The 14546-nt window shown below is 43.4% G+C and overlaps 1 protein-coding gene across 1 annotated transcript in view; it reads left to right on the forward strand.

The window, feature by feature from the left end:
* Positions 1 to 9717, forward strand: part of LOC139376715 (collagen alpha-5(IV) chain-like) — a 48332-nt gene extending 38615 nt beyond the window's left edge. The window contains exons 30-38 of the mRNA XM_071119589.1: positions 3682 to 3756; positions 4094 to 4213; positions 4777 to 4872; positions 5055 to 5264; positions 6221 to 6398; positions 7352 to 7466; positions 8546 to 8718; positions 9251 to 9336; positions 9465 to 9717. Of these exons, the coding sequence (XP_070975690.1) occupies positions 3682 to 3756; positions 4094 to 4213; positions 4777 to 4872; positions 5055 to 5264; positions 6221 to 6398; positions 7352 to 7466; positions 8546 to 8718; positions 9251 to 9336; positions 9465 to 9514 (1103 nt within the window). The 3' untranslated portion in view covers positions 9515 to 9717. The remainder of the gene's footprint in view (positions 1 to 3681; positions 3757 to 4093; positions 4214 to 4776; positions 4873 to 5054; positions 5265 to 6220; positions 6399 to 7351; positions 7467 to 8545; positions 8719 to 9250; positions 9337 to 9464) is intronic.
* Positions 9718 to 14546: the final 4829 nt, after the last annotated feature.

Here is a 14546-nt window from a genome sequence, read left to right on the forward strand (position 1 = left end):
TGTTCACCAAACCTGTCATTACACTAGTGATGTGTTCACCAAACCTGTCATTACACTATAGTGATGTGTTCACCAAACCTGTCATTACACTAGTGATGTGTTCACCAAACCTGTCATTACACTAGTGATGTGTTCACCAAACCTGTCATTACACTAGTGATGTGTACACCAAACATGTCATTACACTATAGTGATGTGTTCACCAAACCTGTCATTACACTAGTGATGTGTACACCAAACCTGTCATTACACTAGTGATGTGTTCACCAAACCTGTCATTACACTAGTGATGTGTACATCAAACCTGTCATTACACTAGTGATGTGTACATCAAACCTGTCATTACACTAGTGATGTGTACATCAAACCTGTCATTACACTAGTGATGTGCTCACCAAACCTGTCATTACACTAGTGATGTGGTCACCAAACCTGTCATTACACTAGTGATGAGTTCACCAAACCTGTCATCACACTAGTGATGTGTACACCAAACCTGTCATTACACTATTGATGTGTACACCAAACCTGTCATTACACTAGTGATGTGTTCACCAAACCTGTCATTATACTAGTGATGTGTACACCAAACCTGTCATTACACTAGTGATGTGTTCACCAAACCTGTCATTACACTAGTGATGTGTTCACCAAACCTGTCATTACACTAGTGTTGTGTTCACCAAACCTGTCATTACACTAGTGATGTGTTCACCCAACCTGTCATTACACTAGTGATGTGTTCACCAAACCTGTCATTACACTAGTGATGTGTACACCAAACCTGTCATTACACTATAGTGATGTGTTCACCAAACCTGTCATTACACTAGTGATGTGTTCACCAAACCTGTCATTACACTAGTGATGTGTTCACCAAACCTGTCATTACACTAGTGATGTGTACACCAAACCTGTCATTACACTATAGTGATGTGTTCACCAAACCTGTCATTACACTAGTGATGTGTTCACCAAACCTGTCATTACACTATAGTGATGTGTTCACCAAACCTGTCATTACACTAGTGATGTGTTCACCAAACCTGTCATTACACTATAGTGATGTGTTCACCAAACCTGTCATTACACTAGTGATGTGTTCACCAAACCTGTCATTACATTATAGTGATGTGTTCACCAAACCTGTCATTACACTAGTGATGTGTTCACCAAACCTGTCATTACACTAGTGATGTGTTCACCAAACCTGTCATTACACTATAGTGATGTGTTCACCAAACCTGTCATTACACTAGTGATGTGTTCACCAAACCTGTCATTACACTAGTGATGTGTTCACCAAACCTGTCATTACACTAGTGATGTGTACACCAAACATGTCATTACACTATAGTGATGTGTTCACCAAACCTGTCATTACACTAGTGATGTGTACACCAAACCTGTCATTACACTAGTGATGTGTACACCAAACAAACCTGTCATTACACTAGTGATGTGTACACCAAACCTGTCATTACACTAGTGATGTGTACCAAACCTGTCATTACACTAGTGATGTGTTCACCAAACCTGTCATTACACTAGTGATGTGTACACCAAACCTGTCATTACACTAGTGATGTGTGTCATTACACTAGTGATGTGTACACCAAACCTGTCATTACACTAGTGATGTGTTCACCAAACCTGTCATTACACTAGTGATGTGTTCACCAAACCTGTCATTACACTAGTGATGTGTTCACCAAACCTGTCATTACACTAGTGATGTGTTCACCAAACCTGTCATTACACTAGTGATGTGTTCACCAAACCTGTCATTACACTAGTGATGTGTTCACCAAACCTGTCATTACACTAGTGATGTGTTCACCAAACCTGTCATTACACTAGTGATGTGTTCACCAAACCTGTCATTACACTAGTGATGTGTTCACCAAACCTGTCATTACACTAGTGATGTGTTCACCAAACCTGTCATTACACTAGTGATGTGTTCACCAAACCTGTTATTACACTAGTGATGTGTTCACCAAACCTGTCATTACAGTAGTGATGTGTTCACCAAACCTGTCATTACACTAGTGATGTGTTCACCAAACCTGTCATTACACTAGTGATGTGTTCACCAAACCTGTCATTACACTATAGTGATGTGTTCACCAAACCTGTCATTACACTAGTGATGTGTTCACCAAACCTGTCATTACACTAGTGTGTTCACCAAACCTGTCATTACACTAGTGATGTGTTCACCAAACCTGTCATTACACTAGTGATGTGTTCACCAAACCTGTCATTACACTAGTGATGTGTTCACCAAACCTGTCATTACACTAGTGATGTGTTCACCAAACCTGTCATTACACTAGCGGTGTGTTCACCAAACCTGTCATTACACTAGTGATGTGTTCACCAAACCTGTCATTACAGTAGTGATGTGTTCACCAAACCTGTCATTACACTAGTGATGTGTTCACCAAACCTGTCATTACACTAGTGATGTGTTCACCAAACCTGTCATTACACTAGTGATGTGTTCACCAAACCTGTCATTACACTAGTGATGTGTTCACCAAACCTGTGTTCACCAAACCTGTCATTACACTAGTGATGTGTTCACCAAACCTGTCATTACACTAGTGATGTGTTCACCAAACCTGTCATTACACTAGTGATGTGTTCACCAAACCTGTCATTACACTAGTGATGTGTTCACCAAACCTGTCATTACACTAGTGATGTGTTCACCAAACCTGTCATTACACTAGTGATGTGTTCACCAAACCTGTCATTACACTAGTGATGTGTTCACCAAACCTGTCATTACACTAGTGATGTGTTCACCTGTCATTACACTAGTGATGTGTTCACCAAACCTGTCATTACACTAGTGATGTGTTCACCAAACCTGTCATTACACTAGTGATGTGTTCACCAAACCTGTCATTACACTAGTGATGTGTTCACCAAACCTGTCATTACACTAGTGATGTGTTCACCAAACCTGTCATTACACTAGTGATGTGTTCACCAAACCTGTCATTACACTAGTGATGTGTTCACCAAACCTGTTATTACACTAGTGATGTGTTCACCAAACCTGTCATTACACTAGTGATGTGTTCACCAAACCTGTCATTACACTAGTGATGTGTTCACCAAACCTGTCATTACACTAGTGATGTGTTCACCAAACCTGTCATTACACTAGTGATGTGTTCACCAAACCTGTCATTACACTAGTGATGTGTTCACCAAACCTGTCATTACACTAGTGATGTGTTCACCAAACCTGTCATTACACTAGTGATGTGTTCACCAAACCTGTCATTACACTATAGTGATGTGTTCACCAAACCTGTCATTACACTATAGTGATGTGTTCACCAAACCTGTCATTACACTAGTGATGTGTTCACCAAACCTGTCATTACACTAGTGATGTGTACACCAAACCTGTCATTACACTAGTGATGTGTACAGCCAGGAGTTTCTTCTAAACCCTTGTCCTGTCCATGAAGAACTCTGGGCACTGGTTCTAGTTCAAGAGTATGTGTGTGTGTGTGTGTGTGTGTGTGTGTGTGTGTGTGTGTGTGTGTGTGTGTGTGTGTGTGTGTGTGTGTGTGTGTGTGTGTGTGTGTGTGTGTGTGTGTGTGTGTCTGTGTGTTCAGTTGAGGATTCAGTGTCTCTTGATGAACTGTGTTGTTTTAGGTGAGATGGGTGATCCTAGTTTTAACCCCGGCCCGAAAGGACCAAATGGATCCAGAGGCCCGCCAGGACCACCAGGTCAACATTTAACATTGAAAAGGCAACATTTAACTGTCAACATCTAACCCTGAAAACTCAACATTTAACACAGTCGACATAAACACTGACAGCTCAACATTTAACACTCAACATTAAAAAAAACTTGACAACTCAACATTTAACACAATCAACATTTAACACGGAAATCTGTACATTTAACACTGGAAATTCAACAATAAACACTCAACATTCAACACTGAAAACCATTGAGTCTATATTTAATTAATCAATGCAACGCTAAACAGTATCTTTAACACAATTTGTTCTCAAGCAGTTAGTCAAACCTACTCAAAGATTTGTTTATGTACATATACAGGTTGTCCGGGGCTTGATATGCCAGTGAGACCCGAAAAGGGGGATCCAGGCCCACCCGGTTACACTGGTAACCAGGGACCTCCAGGTCACAGTGGGCTGCCAGGACAACCAGGATTAACAGGTTCTGTATTCTTTCTTCATGTGGAACTACAAGCCACATGGCCACCGTGATTAATTTCACCCAAACAGCATATTCTTTCTTACTAATTAACTATTCTATGGAGGTAAAAGTGAAGGCTATGCCATGTCTTCGCTACGGGCACCACATGCTAACGTTAGCACAATGAGTCTTAGCTACGGGCTCCACAGGCTAACGTTAGCACAATGAGTCTTAGCTACGGGCTCCACAGGCTAACGTTAGCACAATGAGTCTTAGCTACGGGCTCCACAGGCTAACGTTAGCACAATGAGTCTTAGCTACGGGCCCCACAGGCTAACGTTAGTACAATGAGTCTTAGCTACGGGCACCACAGGCTAACGTTAGTACAATGAGTCTTAGCTACGGGCACCACAGGCTAACGTTGGCACAATGAGTCTTAGCTACGGACACCACAGGCTAACGTTAGCACAATGAGTCTTCGCTACGGGCACCACAGGCTAACGTTAGCACAATGGGTCTCAGTAGCTCCTACTTTAGTTTTGTCTTAATCCATTGCTAAATTCAAGTTGCCTTCTCCCTGCCAGGCCCCCCAGGCCCTGAGGGTCAACAGGGACACAGCCCTCCAGGCCTGCCTGGCTTCCCCGGATGCAAGGGAGACAAAGGATCGCCAGGACTGACAGGTAGTTATGCAAATGAATGTGAATGTGTGTACCTGTCTGTGATTCTAGTGGTAACATTTGTCTTTGTAGATGTTTTTTCTATCCTTTGTCTAGAACGAGTAATTTTACAACGTTGACCTTGTTGAACAAGATACAAACAGTTGGAAAACATGTATTTTATGGATGTGTTTTTACTCGGGCAGGGCCGTTGGGCTACCGGGGGTTTCCGGGTCAGAAGGGTCCTCTTGGCCCACGGGGCAGCAGCACGGCAGGCCTGGCTGACAGTTTCCTGCTAGCCCGACACAGCCAGACCATCAGAGTGCCTGACTGCCCCCAAGGCACCGCCCTCATCTACTCTGGATACTCTCTGCTCTTCATCAATGGCAACAAAAGGGCTCACGGACAAGACCTGGGTAATGGAGTATGGAGACGCATAATCAATTCATCTGAGACACAAACACACACTTGAGTTGGTAGACTTCACATTCACACACACAAACACACACACACACACACACACACACACACACACACACACACACACACACTGTCACAACACCAAAATAAACTATGCACAGATGTATTATTTAGACCAACATTTCAAATGTTGGAGATAGAGAGTGTATGGGTGTCAGAGGGTGTATAGGTGTCTGAGGGTGTACAGGTCTCAAAGGGTGTATAGGTGTCAGAGGGTGTATAGGTGTAAAGATGTCAGATGGTGTATAGGTGTCAGATGGTGTAAAGGTGTCAGATAGTGTACAGGTGTAAAGGTGTCCGAGGGTTTAAAGGTGTCAAAGGGTGTATAGGTGTCAGATGGTGTATAGGTGACAAAGGGTGTATAGGTGTCAAAGGGTGTATAGGTGTCAGGTGGTGTAAAGGTGTCAGAAGGTGTAAAGGTGTCAGAATGTATAAAGGTGTCTGAGGGTGTGAAGATGTCTGAGGGTGTATGGGTGTCAGAGGGTGTATAGGTGTAAAGATGTCAGATGGTGTATAGATGTCAGAGGGTGTATAGGTGTCAGAGGGTGTATGGGTGTCAGAGGGTGCATGGGTGTCAGAGGGTGTATGGGTGTCAGAGGGTGTATAGGTGTAAAGGTGTCAGAGGGTGTATAGGTGTAAAGGTGTCAGAAGGTGTAAAGATGTCAGAGGGTGTAAAGGTGTAAAGGAGTCAGAGGGTGTAAAGATGTCAGGGGGTGTAAATGTGTAAGTAATATGGCGGAAGCCTCTCAGAAGGCAAGGTGGAGCTAATACCTGTCTAATCCCTTCAGATCTACGGTGTCTCAGGGCTAAGGGATAAGGGTTCATTCGGGGTGAAAGAGGTGCTAAAATTGTGACTTTAGCATTCTTCGATGACCTCACCACTGTCCCCCAGGCTCCATTGGCAGCTGCCTGCCTCGTTTCTCCACCATGCCCTTCCTGTTCTGTGACACGGACAACACCTGTCGCTACGCCGCCCGCAATGACTACTCCTATTGGCTGTCCACGGAGAAGCCCATGCCACGCAGCATGGACCTGATCAGAGGAGACGAGATAAGCAGCTACATCAGCAGGTACACAGCCCAGAGAGACAGGACTCACACACTAACTCACACACTGACTCACACACTAACTCACACACACACACACACACACACACACACACACACACACACTAACTCAAACACACACACTAACTCACACACACACACACACACACACACACGCACGCACGCACGCACGCACACGCACACACACACACACTAACTCAAACACACACACTAACTCACACACACACTAACTCACACACACACACTAACTCACACACACACACACACACACACACACACACACACACACACACACGCACGCACGCACGCACGCGCACGCACACACACACACACTAACTCAAACACACACACTAACTCACACACACACACTAACTCACACACACACTAACTCACACACACACACAGACACTAACTCAAACACACACACACACACTAACTCACACACACACACACACACACACACACACACACACACACACACACACACACACACACTAACTCAAACACACACTAACTCAAGCACACACACTAACTCAAACACACACACTTACTCAAACACACACACTAACTCACACACACAGTAACTCACACACACACAGTAACTCACACACACCCACTAACTCGCTCACACACACACACACACACTAACTCACACACACGCAGTAACTAACTCACACGCAGTAACTAACTCACACACACACACTAACTCACACGCACACACACACTAACTCAAACACACACACTAACTCACACACACACACACACACTAACTCACACACACACTAACTCACACTCACAAACAAAAAAAGGTCTCTGCAGTCTGCAATCTTGTTTATTTTGGAGCACGTTTCGACAAGTGTGTGTGTGTGTGTGTGTGTGTGTGTGTGTGTGTGTGTGTGTGTGTGTGTGTGTGTGTGTGTGTGTGTGTGTGTGTGTGTGTGTGTGTGTGTAATTAGGTGTTCAGTGTGTGAGGGCAGCTCCAATGCCATGGCCATCCACAGCCAGACCGCCCAGCTCCCAGACTGTCCTGGTGACTGGGAATCCCTGTGGACTGGATACTCCTTTGTCATGGTAACAACCTAGCCTGGTGGAACCATCCTGACCTTTGTCATGGTAACAACCTAGCCTGGTGGAACCATCCTGACCTTTGTCATGGTAACAACCTAGCCTGGTGGAACCATCCTGACCTTTGTCATGGTAACAACCTAGCGTGGTGGAACCATCCTGACCTTTGTCATGGTAACAACCTAGCCTGGTGGAACCATCCTGACCTTTGTCATGGTAACAACCTAGTCTGGTGGAACCATCCTGACCTTTGTCATGGTAACAACCTAGCCTGGTGGAACCATCCTGACCTTTGTCATGGTAACAACCTAGCGTGGTGGAACCATCCTGACCTTTGTCATGGTAACAACCTAGCCTGGTGGAACCATCCTGACCTATTTCACTTCACATATCAGTCTGGCATTGCTCTTCATTGATACATGTTGTGCATATGTCTGTAATGAAGGGCATTATTCAAAATGTACTTGTCTGCGATTGGATCACCTTCAACCAATCAGAGGACGGCCTAATTGTGGTATTTTGTCCTAGATCCACCTAATGTTTCTGAGAGGATGCTGATTGGTTCTAACTTATAGGAAATGGCCATCAATTGGAGAAAGGCCAAGCTAATTCATGAAGTGAAACAGAATGGTGAACGATGCGATCAGGCCACTAACAATCTGCTCCCTGTATTACATATACTGTTTAATATCTGTACAATATATGTGTAAATTGATAAATGCGATTGATATGAATGATAATGATGTGAATGAAATATCATAGTAGCAGCGTATGGAGCGGAGTCCATTGTGCCATCATTCAAAACTCAGTCTAACTAACTCTCCTTCTCTATACTTCTCTACCCTCCACCACTTCAAACCCCCATTTTTCATCCCCCGCTTTCCATCCGTCGCTTTCCATCCCCCGGTTTCCATCCCCGTTTTCCATCTGTCATTTTCCATCTTGTCATCTCCTATCTTTTTTCCCTTTCTCCTAATTTTCTATACTCCTCCTCCTCCTTTTCATTCCCCATTGCTTCCCATCTCTTTTCTCTTCTCCTTTCTCCTCCACCTCTCTCCTCCTCCACCTCTTTCCTTTTCTCCCAGCAAACGGGTGCGGGTGCTGAGGGGTCGGGCCAGCCTCTGGGCTCCCCAGGGTCGTGTCTAGAACACTTCCGCCAGGTCCCCTTCATCGAGTGTCACGGCCGGGGAACCTGTAACTACTTCCCTGACTCCTACAGCTTCTGGCTGGCCTTGCTCGACCCCAACCACATGTTCAGGTTAGAATCATCTCAGCAGAGACTGATTCAGTGTGTGTGTGTGCGCGCGCGCGCGCGTGCGTGTGTGTGTGGTGAGCATGGAGGCCTGCAAAGTGCGTGCAGACTTTTGTTCTAGCCCAGCTCTAACATACATGAAATGTCCACCTATCTATGCCTAACCTAATCTATCAATACTGTATCATATTCTGTTTTGTTCTATGCTATACTCAACTATACTATGTTGGATTTCATTTGAAGATGTAGACTTCTTGTGTTTTTACGATGTATCTGTCAACTCTAATGGTATAATACCCTGTATTTTACAGCACAGTATACAGTAATACTGTGTCAGCTTGAACTAAACCATATGTCATGGCACTACTCTAAAAAGAGACTACTTTCCTCACAGTGCATACTTTACTGATCTAGGATCAGTTTTGCCTTTTTAAGATCATAATGAATCAAATTATATGGACTGAGTGGACATGATCCTAGACCAGCACTCCTACTCGTTGATGCTTTGTGAATATGGGCCCTGTTCTGTGTGCTGCAGTAAGCCTGTGCCCCAGACGGTGAAAGGACCTCTTCTAGAGAACGTCATCAGTCGCTGCCGCGTATGCAGGAAACCACAAAGCAATGGTAGTGCATTATAATCCACATTCAGCCTCAAGCAGTGCAAAATTAACCATTACTTTGACGGATGAGACTTTAAACAATGATAATAATCATATTCTTAATGTATTTATAATTGGGTGTTTTTTTTTCAGACAAATCCAGCCAGGCTCAAGCGCTCACTCAAAATATTTGGAAGATGTAAGATACTATTTGCAAACTGGTATGGTTCCCAGTCCAAAAGACACGGCTGAATTATTCTGAATCAAGACAGACATGTTTATTTAAGATATCTTGGAACTACTGTTAATATCACCTTATGGGTTGTAATTATATTGAGCTCTTCATGACTTGCACTGAGGACCACGCATGTGATTTTAATGTATCTAAGGGGTTTTATAAAGTCTCAAGCACTGTACTGTATATAGCTATTGTGTTTGGCTCTATTAACATGTATATTTGATAATGTGTCTCGGTTATTCCCTTCAACATAGGGTGCTCTCTAACAAACAAAAAACTTTTTTTTTTTTTTTTTTGTATTTGCAACAAAAAAAAAATGTATTACAATGGTTGGATATTTACAAATAAACAATCACTCAGAGTTGTGTCTGTGTAATTACTCGAGTTTAGGTCTAAATGCCATAACATTTTCTGCGCAGACAATCTACACTTTTAAATGGCCCTTTTAGTCATTTAGCAGATGTTCTTATCCAGAACGTCTTAGTCAGTGCATTCATCTGAAGATAGCTAGGTGAGACAATAACCACATATCTCAGTCATATAGTAAGCACATTTTCACTCAATAAAGTCTTACTATACTCGTTGCCATAAATAATGGAACGTCTCTTCTCTCCTTGTCAGGGTACTGTACTGTTAATGAGTGGGTTAATCCACCCCCCAGGCCCACTGAAGCCTATTCACCCCAGTGGAATAACTTTGATCTGGGGCTGCCGGATCATCTTCATTCATCTTTATGGCCAGTCACAGTAGTTGGCGTTAGCCTGCATTATGCTGTTATGAGAGGTCAGACCCAATTACTTGAGCATGAACAACACAACTGAAAGCTTGCTTTGATGTTTTCCGTTGTTGGAGAAATAAAATGGTGCGATGTGGCAAACCTCATTGACCGGCACTAGACTGAAACATTATTGACTAATTCCAAACTGACCTTGGAACTCGCTTAACCAGATGGATATTTATAAGGAACTTGTGTAAACCTGAAATGACCATCTGGATGACACGGACTATTCAGTGGGAAAGAGCTCTATCATACAGCCCTGACATCATTAAGATTCTATCACACATGAGTAGGTGACACATCACTTTGGTTGTCAGGGAAACCACCTTTATAGCGAACTGAGAACAGGTCTGGGTAGGACATCCTATGTTTGAACAGGTCTGGACAGGACATCCTATGGAAATAACAAATGATGTGAATGTGTGCAGTCAGTGTACTAGTGAAAGCTGGATATAGTCGGTAGCTAATTGGAAAACACATGTCTGAGTCTACATTCACTTTCCACAGTATACTGTTTTGTTTCCAAAATGTAATTCTACATCACAATGTACTGTTCAGTAAGAGAGTAAAATACCAACATCCTGTTCCTGAAATATGACATTCTCTCTTTGTTAACTTCCACAGCCATAATCCCTATAACAAGAATCCTCTCATCTCCTAAATAAAAAGGGCTACACACTGGAGCTGTCCATGGAGCTGAAGGTCAACAAACTGGAGCTGTCCATGGTGCTGAAGGTCTACACACTGGAGCTGTCCATGGTGCTGAAGGTCTACACACCGGAGCTGTCCATGGTGCTGAAGGTAAACACTGGAGCTGTCCGTGGTGCTGAAGGTCTACACACTGGAGCTGTCCATGGTGCTGAAGGTAAACACTGGAGCTGTCCATGGTGCTGAAGGTCAACGCACTGGAGTTGTCCATGGTGCTGAAAATCAACACAATGGTGCTGTCCATGGTGCTGAAGGTCAACGCACTGGAGCTGTCCATGGTGCTGAAGGTCAACACACTTCAAAAACCTCTTACTCTAAAAGGACATTATCATAATTTTCACAATTTCTGTGTTATTTCGCCCTCATAGTGTGGAACTATTATAGAAATATACAGAAATCACATTTTTGACTGCACTGCCTCTTTAAATCGCACTACCATCAGAAAAACAGTATTGGCCCCTAAGGTAGAATAACTAAAACTCACTAACCCATTTAATGGCTGTGGTCAATAGCTTGAACATCCCTATGTCATAGTGGATAACAAAGCCACAGCATTTTTTAAAAACACACTACTTTGACGTAAGGCAATAACAGACATAAGCGACATGCAACTACTATGTTTAAATGTCACTTTTTTACGTATTCTAATGAGACCATGTTACAGAGCATAGTAAGCCATAGGAAGGCAGTACTCCCACAGTTAATAGCCTAGTGGTTACAACGTTGGGTCAGTAACCTGAAAGTGTTGCTGGATTGAATCCCCGAGCTGACATGGTGAAAATCTGTCGTTCTGCCCCCGAGCAAGACAGCTAACCCACTAATCCCTGGGTGCTGAAGACGTGGATGTCGATTAAGGCAGCACCCCACAGCTACTTGATTCAGAGGGGTTGGGTTAAATGCAGAAGACACATTTCAGTTGTACAACTGACTAGGTATCCCCGTTTCCCCTTAATATTAGAAAGACATTTTCTAATTTGCGTCCCAACACTGCTTTTACTGGAAGCAATAACAGAAACCATACCGCCACGCTATCTGTTCTCATCTTAAAATACCTCCACTTAATGCCCTATAGGCTTCTTTACACGTTGTGGACACGTTGTGCCGTTGTGGGCACGTTGTGGACACGTTGTGGGCACGTTGTGCCGTTGTGGGCACGTTGTGGGCACGTTGTGGGACACGTTGTGGAAACGTTGTGGACACGTTGTGGACACGTTGTGGGACACGTTGTGGACACGGTGTGGACACGTTGTGGGACACGTTGTGGACACGTTGTGGACGTTGTGGGCACGTTGTGGAAACGTTGTGGACACGTTGTGGACACGTTGTGGGACACGTTGTGGGACACGTTGTGGACACGTTGTGGACACGTTGTGGCAAGGTGCAATGAACCTGTGAGGGACGGGCACTACTACCCCCTGTACTAATAGGATTAATCCACTCAGTGGAAGACCAATGGTAGCGGCGCTACATAATCCTCCTATAGAATATAATTCAATAAAGTTGAGCGCTATCCCCTTAAATGGGTAATCTGCAGTTGAAACAAAAACAAAGTACTCCCCGCCACTGTTTCTGTAAAAAGATGAGGGATGGGGCTACTGATGCAAGGACTGACCGTCCATGCTATAAAAAGTATCATTTTCACCATGTTTTGAGGCTATACAGTGTTTGATTAAATTTACTTTGTTAACAAACATTGGAGTAAAACAAGCTTATATTTTAGATTCTGATGGAGATTAACTAATCTCATGAAGCATTTATAAATGATAAACTTCCAAGAATCAATGTGTAGGTTACATATCATTAATGTATAAATAAATAAAAAATAATGTATCAACTGCAGATTGCGCTTTTATGGTCTACCTTCTTCCCTTTCAAGGTGAACTTCAATAAGAGGAGCCATATTATTGTGTCTTGGGCTTGCCAAGCATGACTGTGTGATAACAACATAAAACATGCATTTTAATTCAACATAATCTAAGTGACTGGTCAGCTAAGGCTACTGTGTGAATACATGTATTCTACAACCATGGCCAGGTCCGTTTTTAACACAGTGGGTCTGTATAACATGTTGGTTTTTTTGCGCAAAATGATCATTATTTGGCTAATAATGTGGGCCTCGGGGAAAAATGGGCCGGTGTGGAGACCTCAAGGAAAAAAATGGGCAGTTGTGTTAGAAATGCCGGGACGATTTTTGGTCAAAGTCTGCCCCTGGCTACAACTGTAATAAGAGGGGTGGGAGAGGGGATACTACGGACTAACAGATATATGTCAAACAGAGTATAAATCTCATTAATAGACAAGGCAGACGGAACCAGTGTGAGCCTGCCGCGATGTTGAGCGACTTCCGCCACCTCTGGATTCCCCAATATCTTCCTGTTTTATGGCGCAGAAAAGGGGTTAATGAGATCACTTTTTGCGCCATGTCGGTGTCATTAACGTTTAATTTCACGAGTGCACATTGCGCGGCCAGTCGCACGGAAACCAGCTTGTAATAGCACAGTGTGTGGATCTGTGTGCGTGCAAATATGTGAAAACAACCGATGATGACATTATATTCACTTAGGCCTCTATATCCGCAATGACGTGAGTGTGGATACCAGCTATAGCTGAGGCAGTAATAGGAGAGAAAAAAACATGTCGGCCCCACGCCCACACACAGCACGAGTGGAATTTATGGCCTGAATAAATGGTGCGTTAAAGACTACAGGCTACAAATTAAAATTACCTGTAACATGTTTTATTATGCTCCAACATCTCGTTGTAAAATATGCAGTCTTGCAACTATGAGAAGAACAAGAGTTGCCTTTAGTTCCAGACCCCTAATGACTGTTGTAAATTATCTGTCACATCACATGCTTTACTGCATCACTGAGGACAAATACAATTTCATTACCTCACTCTCATCTTACGTAATACATTGGTTTAAAAAGACCAGCTACCGGGGTAGCTGCAAGTTATTCAGTTTCGTTCCATCATTCCATCTTGGGACATCTCATCTATACCAGCTCAAGAGACCTACCAGAGTCCAGATGGCCCTCACCGGAATCTGGTGCGCATTTGTGCTTGTGTGTGTCAGTCTGTGTCAGACGGGGAAGGTCGACTCTTTCGGAGGGTCTTCGGATCTCAAGCTCGGACACCAAGATAAACCAACATGGCTCGAAACATTACAGGATAAACAGGTGAGGAGCATGGTGTTCTGTTTGTACTCTTTTAAGGTTTCTGAAAATTAGGCGATATAAAGTTGACGTTACTTAGTGGAACGTGCTTGCATTAAATTAAATGAGTGGATTTGTCCATTGTGCTGAAATGGCTAATTGGAAAAATGGCAGTAAACGCACAAAATGACAGGCTCCTTCACTTTGGAAGTTTTATTTTAGTAGACTAGCCTACCTATGCTAGGCTATATGCTATTTGAATTAACAAGGAATGCATTTAACATTGTAGCTATATAAGAACATCGTTTTTCTTTCACAGGTATTCGCTGACGACAAATACAACTTCGTCTGGCTGC

Source organism: Oncorhynchus clarkii, chromosome 20 (assembly GCF_045791955.1).
Source record: "Oncorhynchus clarkii lewisi isolate Uvic-CL-2024 chromosome 20, UVic_Ocla_1.0, whole genome shotgun sequence".
NCBI classification, from domain to species: Eukaryota; Metazoa; Chordata; class Actinopteri; order Salmoniformes; family Salmonidae; genus Oncorhynchus; species Oncorhynchus clarkii.